The sequence below is a fragment of the Natrix helvetica genome, assembly GCF_964273705.1.
Source record: "Natrix helvetica genome assembly, chromosome: 2".
Classification (NCBI taxonomy): Eukaryota; Metazoa; Chordata; class Lepidosauria; order Squamata; family Natricidae; genus Natrix; species Natrix helvetica.
In genome coordinates, this window is record NC_138552.1 from 59,384,055 (window position 1) to 59,397,277 (window position 13,223).

At 37.0% G+C, this 13,223-nt stretch overlaps 1 protein-coding gene across 1 annotated transcript in view; it reads left to right on the forward strand.

Annotated features, from left to right (window-relative positions):
- LMNB1 (lamin B1) overlaps positions 1–7,351 on the forward strand; it is a 28,735-nt gene extending 21,384 nt beyond the window's left edge. Inside the window, exons 6-11 of the mRNA XM_081941368.1 lie at positions 179–399; positions 1,725–1,950; positions 2,834–2,938; positions 3,293–3,412; positions 3,647–3,763; positions 6,678–7,351. Coding sequence (XP_081797494.1) covers positions 179–399; positions 1,725–1,950; positions 2,834–2,938; positions 3,293–3,412; positions 3,647–3,763; positions 6,678–6,719 — 831 coding nt within the window. The 3' untranslated portion in view covers positions 6,720–7,351. The remainder of the gene's footprint in view (positions 1–178; positions 400–1,724; positions 1,951–2,833; positions 2,939–3,292; positions 3,413–3,646; positions 3,764–6,677) is intronic.
- The last annotated feature ends 5,872 nt before the right edge of the window (positions 7,352–13,223 follow it).

Here is a 13,223-nt window from a genome sequence, read left to right on the forward strand (position 1 = left end):
ATATATTTTTTGGGGCATAGGGGGACAAATTAATTCCTTCATGCTAATTATTTTATGTACAAAACAGATTAAAAACATTTCATGTCTTTCGGTTTCAGTTTTTAATAGCATCTTTCCATATATATATATTCTCAGAAGTTAAGATTGCTGAGGTTTTCGTTTTGTTTGTAATTTTTAGTCTAGAGGGTGGCTAGAGAGGATGCAAGAACTGGAGGACATCCTGGCTAAAGAAAGAGATACCTTCCGCAGGACACTCTCTGACAAAGAGAGAGAGATGGCAGAGATACGAGATCTGATGCAACAGCAGTTGAATGATTATGAACAACTGCTAGATGTAAAATTGGCTCTGGATATGGAAATCAATGCTTATAGGAAGCTGTTGGAGGGTGAAGAAGAAAGGTAATGTAAAGATAATTTAGTGTTTCTATTCATTAAACATTTACCCACCTCTCTGAAGGTCAGGAGAGACCTTGTTGATGAGATATGTGTATGTTTTTAACAAATGGAGGTCAAAATGGAAAAATCCTCTTTGCCAAATTTTCTCCTAGGATTTTTATGTGATCATGCTTACATTTGTTGGCTCATTCATGTGTGATATGTAAAAGGTAAAATCCAACTAAAACGTTTTGCTGTAAGGAAGTGTATAGTATAAACAACAGTACTGAAATAGTATTGATCTGGTAATTTTAAGTATTGTAATCACTGGGGAAAATTGCTCTTGGTGGGGAATAGATTTGCTAATGGAAAGCTATAGGTATTCCTCAACTTAACCACAATGGAGCCCAGTATTTATGTTGCTAAGTGAGAAATTTTTTAAGTGAGTTTTGCCCCGTTTTACAACTTTTACTGTGACAGTTGTTAAGTGAATCAGTGCAGTTGTTAAATTAATAACATGGTGGTTAAGTGAATCTGGTTTCCTCATTGACTTTGCTTGCTAGAAGCTAGAAGAATTTTCATCTAAATGAACTCCAGAGGAGACTAATTGGGAAAATTGAACACTGCTTCAGCAGCCTCTACCTCCCTAAATTCCTAAATAGTCTGCAGGTCACCAGTCTGCCAATCTTATCTACATCTTCTTAGACATCACATCTGCCAATCAATATTCTTGGATTTTTTTCCCCATCCAACTACCAAATCACGGTTGCTTATGATGCTCGTGTATTGGTGTGAAAGTACTATACAATTCACATGTATGAGACATGTTTGGGCACAGAAGAATTTCCATAGCATAGCAGTAAATATAGCCCTTTCCATACTTTCCAGCCTACTTGTTCTGAACTAGCAGTCTTGAGGATTAGAAGAAGATTCATGACTCCTTTTTCTTTCCTAGTTCAGTTTTGGATTGCTTTGGTCATGTTTTGCATCTCCCAACAGAAAATCTATGTATCGTTTTTCTTTCTTTCTACCACTTCTCTTCTAAAATGTATGCTGCTGAATAAAGGACGATTTAATTCATTATTCTTTGGCTAGCCTTTGTTTTGAAACCTCTTAAAAACTAGCCTCAGTTCATAATGTTGGTTATGCGAGGAGAGGGTAGAGACAATAACTGAACTGTTTGTATTTGAAAATATAAGCCTGCATGTTAATTTAAATATAGATTAATTGACTTATTTTATTCATGAGGTGGGTTCACAAACCTTACCCTGAACTTTTACCAGCTCATAACACAAGATGGATGAAGACATTGTTAAAAAAAACCTGTATTCATGAATTTCTCTCCTCAGGTTGAAACTTAGTCCCAGCCCATCTTCTCGTGTAACTGTCTCTCGGGCATCATCAAGCCGTAGTGTTCGTACAACGAGGGGAAAGAGGAAGAGAGTTGATGTAGAAGAATCAGAGGCCAGTAGTAGTGTTAGTATCGCTCACTCAGCTTCTGCCAATGGAAATATCTGTATTGAGGAGATAGATGTAGATGGGAAATTTATCCGCTTGAAGAACACTTCTGATCAGGTATGTTAATTATGTGCTAAGACATAGTATAATTGATTTGTTTTCGATTATATAGTATATATAAACCCAGCCAGTGAAAGGTTGTTTTAAATCTGTTTACTGAAAAATTTTAGTTCTATAATCCCAGTGGTGACATATTTTATTAAACAATTCATTCTTCTCCAACTTGTGTGCCAAATTCCCTGATTCTCAGCAATTGCCATGCTGGCCAAGGATTATTCAGAATTGAAGTTTATATAATTAAAGGATGGATAAGGCTGACATAAGGTAGAGACAGGAACTTAAAGCCTTTCAGAAACTACAAATGTAGCGTTATTTCATTGCCTATGATAAGGGAACTGTTGGAAGATGAAGTTAAGGAGTTCCTGGAAGGCCAAAAGCTTAAAGGGGTCTCTTAAAGTTTAGCTACAGCCCATCCTGTTTTATGATTCAACTTTCTATGAATAAACTGCCAGTCTAGAAAAAATATTGTACTTATTCTTTATTTATTGGTAAAAAGGATAGCGTACATGCAAAATATATTGTATATAATTCTATTAATCTGAATGGCTTAATTGGTAGAAATATATACTATATGTACCCATGGGTAAGCCAAGAATTTTAGGTTCCAAAATATAATCCAAAATTGGTTTGATCTATCTGTAGACCAAAGCTATAGACCCAATTTTTAAAGCCTATCAGAGCATTAAAATTGTGCAATTTTATAACTTGCGATATAAAAATTTGTAATTTCCTGCCTATCGCTATGGTTAAAAATTTAAAGTTAGATTTATCTGCATATGATGCATTTTTGTGGTATTTTCGTTGAAATTTCAAGGGTTATTTGTGTTCATGTATTGTAATTGCCTAATACAGATTTTTTTTGTCCTCTGATTTAATGCAGGATCAACCAATGGGAGGCTGGGAGATGATCAGAAAAATAGGAGATGTTTCTGTGAATTATAAGTATACCTCAAGATATGTGCTGAAGGCAGGCCAGACTGTTACAGTAAGTGATCAACTTTGTGGAACTCAAAATGTAGCTTGTTAATAAAATATAATCTGGACTACAACCAGAAGGTCCAGGTGGAATGGAATAATAACTAATTAACATATGTGTAAATTAATCCTAATCAATATTATGAGTGTCATTCGGACTCTATTCCCTAAGAAAATGAAGCCTGCTGTTGATTATAGTAAATGTCTTTAAATTGTTATTTCGCTTCAGATTTCTGGCAATTTGTACCCAAAAACATGCAGTTGTGGTGTATTTTGTCTTTTAACATTATATGTAAATAGAGATGCAAAGATAATTACTGGCAGTTATGTATAAATTTTGTATGATCTGTTTTATTTTTCTCAGATTTGGGCTGCTAATGCTGGAATAACAGCCAGTCCTCCCTCTGACCTCATCTGGAAGAACCAGAATTCCTGGGGCACTGGCAAAGATGTGAAAGTTGTTCTGAAAAACTCTCAGGGAGAGGTAACGTAGATACATATGACTCCATTACCTTGATACAATTTAATTTATTCTGTTAAAAAAGGATGTGACCAAATAGAGGAGTAAGCCTGTGATTTTCCTTTTAATAAATTAGTATACTTCTCCAAGTGGGAATTATATATTCACAGCAGTAGTGCATGCTTACAGTAGATAATAATAAAAAAAGTCCTGAAATAGTTTGAGTGTTTGATAATAACCCGGCAATGTCTATTATAGGAAGTTGCTCAGAGAAGCACCGTCTTCAAAACAACTTTACTTGAAGTTGAAGAGGGGGAAGAAGTAGACGAAGAACCAGTTGAAGCTGTAGAAGAGGAACATCTATTTCACCAGCAGGTATCCTATAATTTCAGATATCTTAAAAAATTGTATCTTCTGAATAATGTAAGGGGTTTTGCAGAAAACCAGGATAGGAATACATTTAGTTGTTTAACAAACCGACATAGAGATCTCACAAATGAAATAAATAAAACTCAAAGAATCTGCTACAGACTGAGATCCAGACAACTTTTCTGATAGTTCTAGCTATAATGTGATATTAACATTTGCTAGGGTTGCTGATTTTTGACTGTTGGTAATCTAGAACAAGGGTGTCAAACTCATGTCATTGTCACATGACATATCAGGACTTTTTTCTCCTTTGCTAAACCGCGGTTGGCCGTGACCAGCACGTGACGCATCCGGCCCATGGTCTGTGAGTTTGACACCCCTGATCTAGAGGGTAAAGAAGGAACTATTAACTATCCATTGAAAGATCAGTAGGGGAAGAAAGACCAATCACTTCATCTTCATTAGTAAAGCCACGAGGGAAGAAACATCACCAGGCTAATTGATAAGCACATGAAATACAGCCATGCAAATATAGCTATATCTATCCAGATCTACATTAACCATCTTTAGCTTATGACAGTGATGGCGAACCTATGGCACGTGTGCCACAGGTGGCACGTGGAGCCATTTGTCAGGGCACGCGAGGCGCTGCCCTGTCAGCTGGCCAGCGCGCATGTGCGCGCTGGCCAGCTGAGTTCACCTTTTTAAAAGCTATTTTTCGCCTTCCCCAGGCTCCAGAGGCTTTATAGGAGCCTGGGGACGGCGAAAAGAGCCTCCCCGCCCCCCCCATGGAGACCGTCCGGAGGCTTTCCTGACGCCTTCGGAGCGCTCAAAACGACCCTCCGAGAAAACCGGAAGTGACTTCCGGTTTTCTTGGAGGGTCGTTTTAAGCGTTTTCAGGGAAGCCTCCGGACGGTCCCTGAAGCCTCTGGACGGTCCCTGAAGCCTTCGGAGCGCTCCAAACGACCCTCCGAGCAAACCGAAAGTCGTTTGGAGCGTTCCGAAGGCTTTAGGGAAGCCTCCGGACGATCCCTGAAGCCTCCGGGGGGGGGCTCTTTTCGCCCTCCCCAGGCTCCTGTAAAGCCTTTGGAGCCTAGGGAGGGTGAAAAAAGCATGTAAAAATGGGGGGAGCAGCTTTTGTGCGCGCGTGCACACTGGGGGGTCGCACATTGCATTATGGGTGCGGCACCCCCGCACACGACCCCTCTGCGCTTCCCCCACTTGTGGCACGCAAGCCAAAAAAGGTTTGCCATCGCTGGCTTATGAGGTAGGAGAGAATGAACTGGGAAGAGTAGTACATTTGTGCTTGTTTATGTTTGAAATGCTTTTCAGTTATTCAGGTTTTCCTCAGTGTACATTTAATCTTCTGTTTAGCTGGTTCCTAATTTGAAACCAGTTTTTCCCTTAGAGCAGTGTTTCCCAACTCTAGCATGTTTAAGATGAGTGGATTTCAACTTCCAGAGTGCTGCCTGAGAAAATTCTGAGAGTTCAGAGACATATTTTTTAAAGTTGCTGAGGTTGGCAACATTGATCTAGATCAGTGATTCCCAACTCCTGGCTGTGGTGTCTTCGGAACTGGGCTGCACAAGAGGCAGACTAGTGTGCATACGGAGCTCCCGTCGCACAGGCGGGTCGGCATGCATACATGCCACTCCTGCAGCCCACTTCCCTGCCCCAGCTGGGCCGGGCCACTAAGCCACAAAGATTGGGGATCACTGTCCTAGATCCTAACCTGCTTCACGATTTTAATGTTTTAAACACTGTTTACATAGGCCTGGCATAAAGATGCTAAATTATAGCTATTAAAATATTTTGAGAGCCATAAGCAAATTCAGAACTGAGCTCCCTTAGATCCAAGCCATTATAAACATAGCACTAAGTATAATATTTGTCTTGTGACCATCTTTTATTTTTTTAGGGGCGTACACAATGTAGAAAATATGTTTTTTTTTTAAATTCAAAATAAACATTTGTGACTCAGAGGTTCGCAAACATCTGCAAATAATCATGTTTTAATAAACTGGAATATTTTGTTTGTTTCAGGGTTTGGCTGAAAAATGTTGGAGAGATATTAAAGGGCTAGTAGGGAAAAAACCTTATGCACCTCCCGTCTTCACATGAGGCATGGGCTGCCTTGCCTCTCAAACCTCTCATTGCCTTTCCCTGTACTTGAATTCAAGTGGGGAATCTACAAGTGGCAAGCATATACTGTGCTGCAGTTAACCCCTCCCCCAGCTCCAGATCTTCTCACCAATGTCTCTTCCATCCTCCTCTTAGCCATTGCACATTATGCCCATACATTGAAGGGCAGCATGTCCAACCACTTTTCCCCCTAACAGTACCTTCCTTTCTTTGTGTTTCCTTAGCTATAATCAAGTGGCCTTGCTTGCTTTTCCCAGTCATCCCAACACTGTTATGCCTGGAACACTCCACATTTCAGGCCCATGTCTGGACAAAAATGTGTGCTTTATTCTAGACAAAGACACTCAAAACACTTCCATCCATGCTACAACTTCACGTTAAAAGAAATTTCTAGCAACAATGTAGAATTTAGTTCTATTTCAGCTTTTGCATATGAAAACTTGCTCAAGGTTTTGAAGGAAGTAGTTGTCCATGTGTTTTTGATATTGTATATGCAACAATATTGTTCAGATATAGAGAGGTGAGATGCCTCTTATATAATATTTGTCAAACAATTTATATTGTTTCATGCAAATGATTTTAATACTCTTGAATTGTTCCATGTTTTCCTCCTGAGACAGAACATAAAATATATTGTTAATAAGATTCGGACATGCTTATTTTTTATACTATTATAATTTGGGAAAATAGGCAGATTATTCATTACATTGAATGTATATCAAACTTTACAGTTTTATATATCAGTTACAATCTGAACATTTTTTTATATTTAAAATAGGGAGACCCACGAGGAGCCAACAGAAGCTGTGCAATCATGTAAATGCCAATCATCTAGTCCTCACTTATGTTTATCCCTTCCTGCAGAGGAGAACAGTCTTGGAAGCACAACATATTTTTGTATTTCCTTTTGTGAATTTTAAAGCTGTGTCTGGCCTTAATTTCCTTTCTCCCAGAAAAGGAGATTTTTGTATGTCAAATCATATATATATAGCTTTTTGAAATGTGAAATATTGACACTGAACTATGTACTGTTTTTTTCAAAACAAAACCAACCCTCATTTTTACGGTGGTCCTTTTTTAATATCCTTGTTAAAAAAAATACTTGTGTGGGGTTTGGTTGTTAGTCTAGCCATCTACTCTTTATCTTTTTACATTCTTACATGCTTTTTGGAAGGGGGAAGGAAAGTGCTTTCAACAATTTTTTGTATGGAAAACTTTTGTATTTTAGCAATCAAGATAGACAAATTTTACTCAAAATATTTGTAAAGAAAATTGTCGTCTATTACATCATAAATAGAAGGATGAAGGACTCTAAAACAATTTGACTAGTTTCACTTAGCAATTTAATCAGGAAATGGGCTTATGGTAATGTGTGATGTGTGTTTTTAAATTCTAGTGTAACTTGCATACTTTTTCATGTCATATTAACAATAAAAGCTATCTTAAGAAGGGTTGCATGTTAATACTTTGGGGGAGGAAGTTGAATTTTTAGTAAAAAGAAAATATAGAATCATCAATGCTTGTTAGTGAGGGAATCAATTGTTTAATAATTGGGTATCTTAGATGAATTGGTGTTTTTAGATTTTATAAAGTATTTGTCATCTTACTTGTACAACTCACAAGAAAATGTGTTTTGGGGGAGGCTGGAGGGGTGGGGAGAGTTTAATCAGGTGTAGTATTTATGGAAAGTTAAATGGGCTTACAATGGAGAGAGTAATGCTTACAATGCAGATCAGTGAAAATGGCATTGCTCTGTTTTTCTCCCAAGAGGATAGAAAGATCATATGACCTTGTATCCCTGCATAAGGCAGGCTTGCAGAGTAGGTAATGGCCTCCTACTCTGGAAGCCTGTGAATGGTCACGCAAAGTCTGACAAGCCCTTACTCAGCTCTTTCCTCATTAAGAATATTTGAAACCATCTCTTGTTTAGTATTTTTTTTAAAGCCACAACATATTAATCTTTTAGACTTATGAACATCAGTGCTTCAGCATTGCTATTGTACTATCAGAATTCTTTAGAGATACAGACTCTTCTTCCTAGATTTTGGGAATCCATTCTCCTTTTTGTACTTTATGCATTGATTAGACTTTCTTTGCTACATAGGAGCCTCACTTTTTGTTGCAGGTTGATCTGTACTGGATCTTTTGAAGGCATTATATTATTAGGGGGGGGGATTCACTCATTGCTCACATTCACAAAATCATTAAATTTTCTACTGTTATTATATTCTAATATTTCTATTAAATTCTGCTAATGGTTATTTTACTCAGACAGTTCTTTAGAAATATGACAACATAAATATAAAACAATCCTATGTAGAGGTTTGGCTGAATCTTACTTACATCCCATGGTTGGGTTTTGAAACTGGGAAAATGATAGTGACTTCTTGATTTACTTGACCAGTGTCTGTCTGTTTGTTTATTTAATGTTTGTGAGAAAAAAATAATATTCTGATTAACATTTTTTTTAGAACCAAGAAACAATTATGTGCTAAGGGAAGTGAAATCAAGTTGCAGATGCAGCTTTTTTAATGCAATGTTTTCCAAAAGTGTGGCCCAAGGATTCCTGGACATTTCCAAGACCACCTCGGGATCTGCAAAATCAAAATTGCCACCTTAAAATTCAAAATAATACAATATTAAAAGCCCTTCAGAGAGTTGTGAGATGTAGTAGAGGCAGCAGATGGATCCATTTTAATTATTAATGTATACAATATTGATAAATACAAAAACCTATTGAAACAGAAGCTGTTTTAGCGACTTTTGTAATTTTTAAAAATGAGAAAAGGGCCTGAGGAAAAAAATGTGGGAAGGGATTCTAGAGATGTTTCTCTGTCAGAATTGAAGAATCGATTGTATTTACCTCCAGAACTTGAAAAGGGATGTTCAGCTTTATAGCCTTCATTTTTTCCAAACAGGATATTAAAGCATCAGACAGAGATAAAACAGTTTTAAGCACAATTAAGAGTTGCAAATGCCAAAGATTCTGTTGTGGTTATCATGTTACAATACTATAATCAGCCACAAGATGGGAGTCTTGCTATTAGAGTGTTCATTGACGATTCAAAGCGGGGGAAACAGAGTTTGTTCTTGCTCAGAGCATAACAGTGCTATTTCAAATCCAAGGAACTAGATAAAGGGCAAATTAAAAGAAATGCTCATTATGTAAGTGGTCACAGACAAGAAACATTTGGAAAGAATGCAAATAGTGCATTTACCATTTAAAAAGCTGATCAGAAAACTAGTTTCTGATGTATTTTTAATGAATAAAATATTTAGTGAGTATTTTACTTTCAACATTGGCTATTAAGCTGAATAGCTCTGGATAAGACTAATGTACAATTCCGGAATTTTCCTATAAGCTCTGATAACCTAATGGAATTCAAAATCCATTACTAAGTAAAATCTATGTTGAACTTAGCACACTGACTTCTCAGGTGAAACATTTTGATTGCACTTCTAATCAGGCAAAATGCGGTCTACAGAGTTTGGAAAGAGCAGAATAATTTCATATGTATTAAATCCTTGGCTCAATGTTGAAAATGGGCTGGGAATTTATTGATTACCTTTCCATACATAACTTGAACAGCCAGGGTCCTTCAAGGAATTACATCAGGAGTTCTCAAATAGCGTGGTGCTATGACCACCTAAAATAAATGAATATGTGTTGGGGTCCGACAGACAGGGATAAGTGAAATGTGGCTTGTCCAAAGCAGGAACATGATTTTCCAGGAATTGTGGATATGCAGAGGCCAAAACTGGATTTGCTGTCACTACTTTGAGCTGTGAAAGCTTTTCCATTTACTACAACACCTGCATCAGTCAGAACCCACTCTAGAGTGTAGCCCAAAGTATCTCAGCCAGAATCAATTGCCTTGGCTCACTTTTTCCTCTCTTCCATGATTGGTGGTTTCTTGATTTCCTGGGATCATTAGTCTGGATCCTGGTGCTAGAAATCTATACTTTCCTCAGGCAGGCAGCATGGCCTGGCCTCTCAAGAGATGTTTGCTGTTGTGAGGAAAAAACAGGAGGAAGCATGTGCCACCTTGAGCTAAATGAAAGGCAGGATATAATTCGCAAGCAGAAGAAATACATTGCTTGGACTCCCTGCAGTGGCCATGGAGAACCAGCTCCATGACACAGCATACCCTTTCCAGGAAGAAGCCTGGGTGGCATTAAGTAATAGGACTTAACTCTGGCCAGGTTGTCAGGTAGCACTTAGGATAGATTAAAACTACCATGGGGGCCATTGCAGCAAACAAAATGGCTGTGGAAAGAGAGTCCCCAGTTTTTGGATGCTCTGATCTCATCCAATCCAGTTCTTGGCACAAAAGACCGCATTCAAGCAGAAGGTGCAACACAGGAGAGTCATTTGCACAGCCTGAGAATAGAAAGTTAAGATTTGAGAGATGATGAGATACATAATGGGGAAAAAATCCATACAACAGTAAAATTATTCTGGGATAATTAATTGTTAGTTCATTCTTTTAAATATTAATAAATGTAATCATTTGTTCTAAACATTTTGTTTTTCCTGAACAGAATTATGGGAGAAGGATCAATTCAGTTCGTGAACACAGCATAGGTATTCTTACCTAAAATGTCAAGTTGATGCATATAGTTGTAGGCTGTGAACAAAGAACATTTGTTCAATGCCCAAAGGAGATTGGACTCTGATAAATATGAAAGATGCTTTATGAGAAAATAGTTTCCTAATATTTGGGCAATCAATCTTTGCCAGCAACCTGGATTCTCTGGTGTTATATAGTGGAGTCCTTGTAATATAGGTTGTCTTAATTAGATAATCTAAAAGATCTAAAATATTTGACTTTATATACACTATGGGAAACTTAGGATCTTAACAGTGGAAATTCAGAGTTCAAGAGTTTGAACTACAGTATAAATTCTACCTTCTCCAGTTAATTCTCCAGTTTTAAGGGTATTTAAGATTACACTTTCCCGGTGGACAGTCTCATCCACAAGAAGGAAAGGAGAAACTTTGGAGGAAGTTAATTTGTTAACATGTACCCTGACAATCTTAACACAGAAAAACATTTTGGGGCAATTTGTAATAAGCTACTCTGAAATGATACTGTGAGAAATGCCCTTTTAAAAATGGAAATTCCACAGGACGATGTGTTATTAAACAGGAGATTCTTCAGATATCTCTCAGCAATGGTTAGAATTGAATATTGTGTTTGATCTGTCTACCTCGTCCTTCCCATGCCCCAGGAAAAGCTGTTTTTGACATTGGATATAATGGAGGCTGAACTGGTGGCATGTTAGAATCCGGAGCGCTCTTAGTTTTTTACTGGCGACATAAAATTTCCATCCAACAAGGAGGGCAAATGCTACTCCTTACTTTTTCACCTTTCTGTTGCTGGATTTATGATGTTCTGCATAAAGTTCATCTTTCAGACATTAAGAGATAAGACAATTTGAAGCATCTGAACCTCATATCGGCTTAGAGTATGAATTACTTCTTAATGGAATTTGAAATTCTTTCCAGATTGAAAGGTACACTGAAATAAAGGGACTTATTAGGCTTCTGTTATTCTCTGATTTTATGAGAAAAAAGTTTAAATGTGGATTCCAGAGCAGCAAATGAACCCCAGCCAAGGTGAGTGTCCAGGAGTCTGCCTTTTGCTGTTCAGACATTAAATATTTGTATGGCTAACTTCACATCCTAAGCCTGCTGAAGTGGAAGGGGAAAAAATAGGAACTTTGTCGTGTGAAAGAGGCAGAAAAATGTGTTAAACATTTGGCAGTCATGGATATGTGTGCATTATATTAAAGTTTAAAATGCCAAATAGTTCAGTGGAAGCAGGATCATACTTTATTATAAAGAATATGTATCTGTCCAGATTCAGGCAAAGTATACTCTGTAAAAATGATATCTGAAACTACTGTACTGAACTACAAATTTAGCAGATTTTACATAAATTCTATGAGTCTGTCATGAGAAGGCACTGCAGTGGTCCCTAGTTCTTTACTTATGAAATGTCATTCATCTGCCTACCGCTAAAAAGCAAATGAAAAAAAAAGATATCCGGCTGAAGGAATGCAAAAATTAGCACAGGGAGAATTTTAAAAAGCATACGGCTGTGTTCAGATTTAATTAGAGTAGAGTAGAATTTGGTCTGAATGTCCATCAAAAAGGAACTGAAAAGAAATCTGAATGTACAGTGGTGCTTAACTGCTGAAGATCAAAAATGTAGTATGAATCTCCTTGATTGCCCAGGGTAAAGGTAATAGTCCACTTGCCATTTTTTTGCTCATGATCATAAGTCTTTCAAAGCTGTCAAATCTTCCCAGCCATCTTTAACAAATTCTCCCTTAATACTGCTACCTTTTTCTTAATACTGTGGAGCAATATTATTCTTCCAATTGTCAAATAGAGATGCAGTCTAATCAAAGGCAGCCTGTACATAAGCAAACTACCTCTGGCTTTTAACATTTCTCTAATTACACCATCCACACTAACATCTTTCAACATTCTCATTGTACACATGGCTTCCTTTTCATCCATTTCTGTTCAATATTAACAGTTACATTACATGGTCCTAGCATTCTCTTACTTCAGTTTCCACCCAAATCATTTCATCAGTTTTATTTTTAATTACACTGGTGAAAACTTCTTGTTTACCTTTCATTATTTTCAAAATAATTATTTCTGTCAAACTCATTTGCCTTCCTTTTAAATCTTAACCATTCTGTGCTTTTTTATATACTACATTCTTTGTGTTGATTCTTTCCCTTTGTAGATGCTATGCAATATATTTCTCTCATTCTTAGTTTTTTCCAGTTTTTTTTTTCATATCCACTTGGTAGGACTTTTATTTTGTTGCTTTTATTTTATTATGTGTATATTTCCAATTGCTTTATCTGGGGATATTAATAAAAAGCAAATATTTTTTTCCCAAATCTGTAAACCCCATTCTGCTGTAATACTCTAAGGTCATAAAGCCTGCTAGCCTATCTGTTTCCTTTCTCACCAGAATTAGCTTGGCCTGCATTTTAATAATGAATAGGAAAAGTTTGAAAGAAATATAGTCATTTTCTTTAATTGCTTTTAAGCTGTTTGCTCCAGAAAAACACTTCTTTAGAAGTGCAAGAAATGGATTTATCTTGACATTGTGCATCTCCTATTTAAAAATAACTTCTCAAATGATAACAAATCTATCAGAAAACTACTTTAGTTAAAAGGTGCTACAGAATGAAACTCTTTAATATAAACTGCAGAAGGGGAGAAACATATTGAAAAGTAGAGCTTTTCTTTCCAAAGCTAACAAGACATAAATTCTTTTGAAAAGCTAAACTTAAA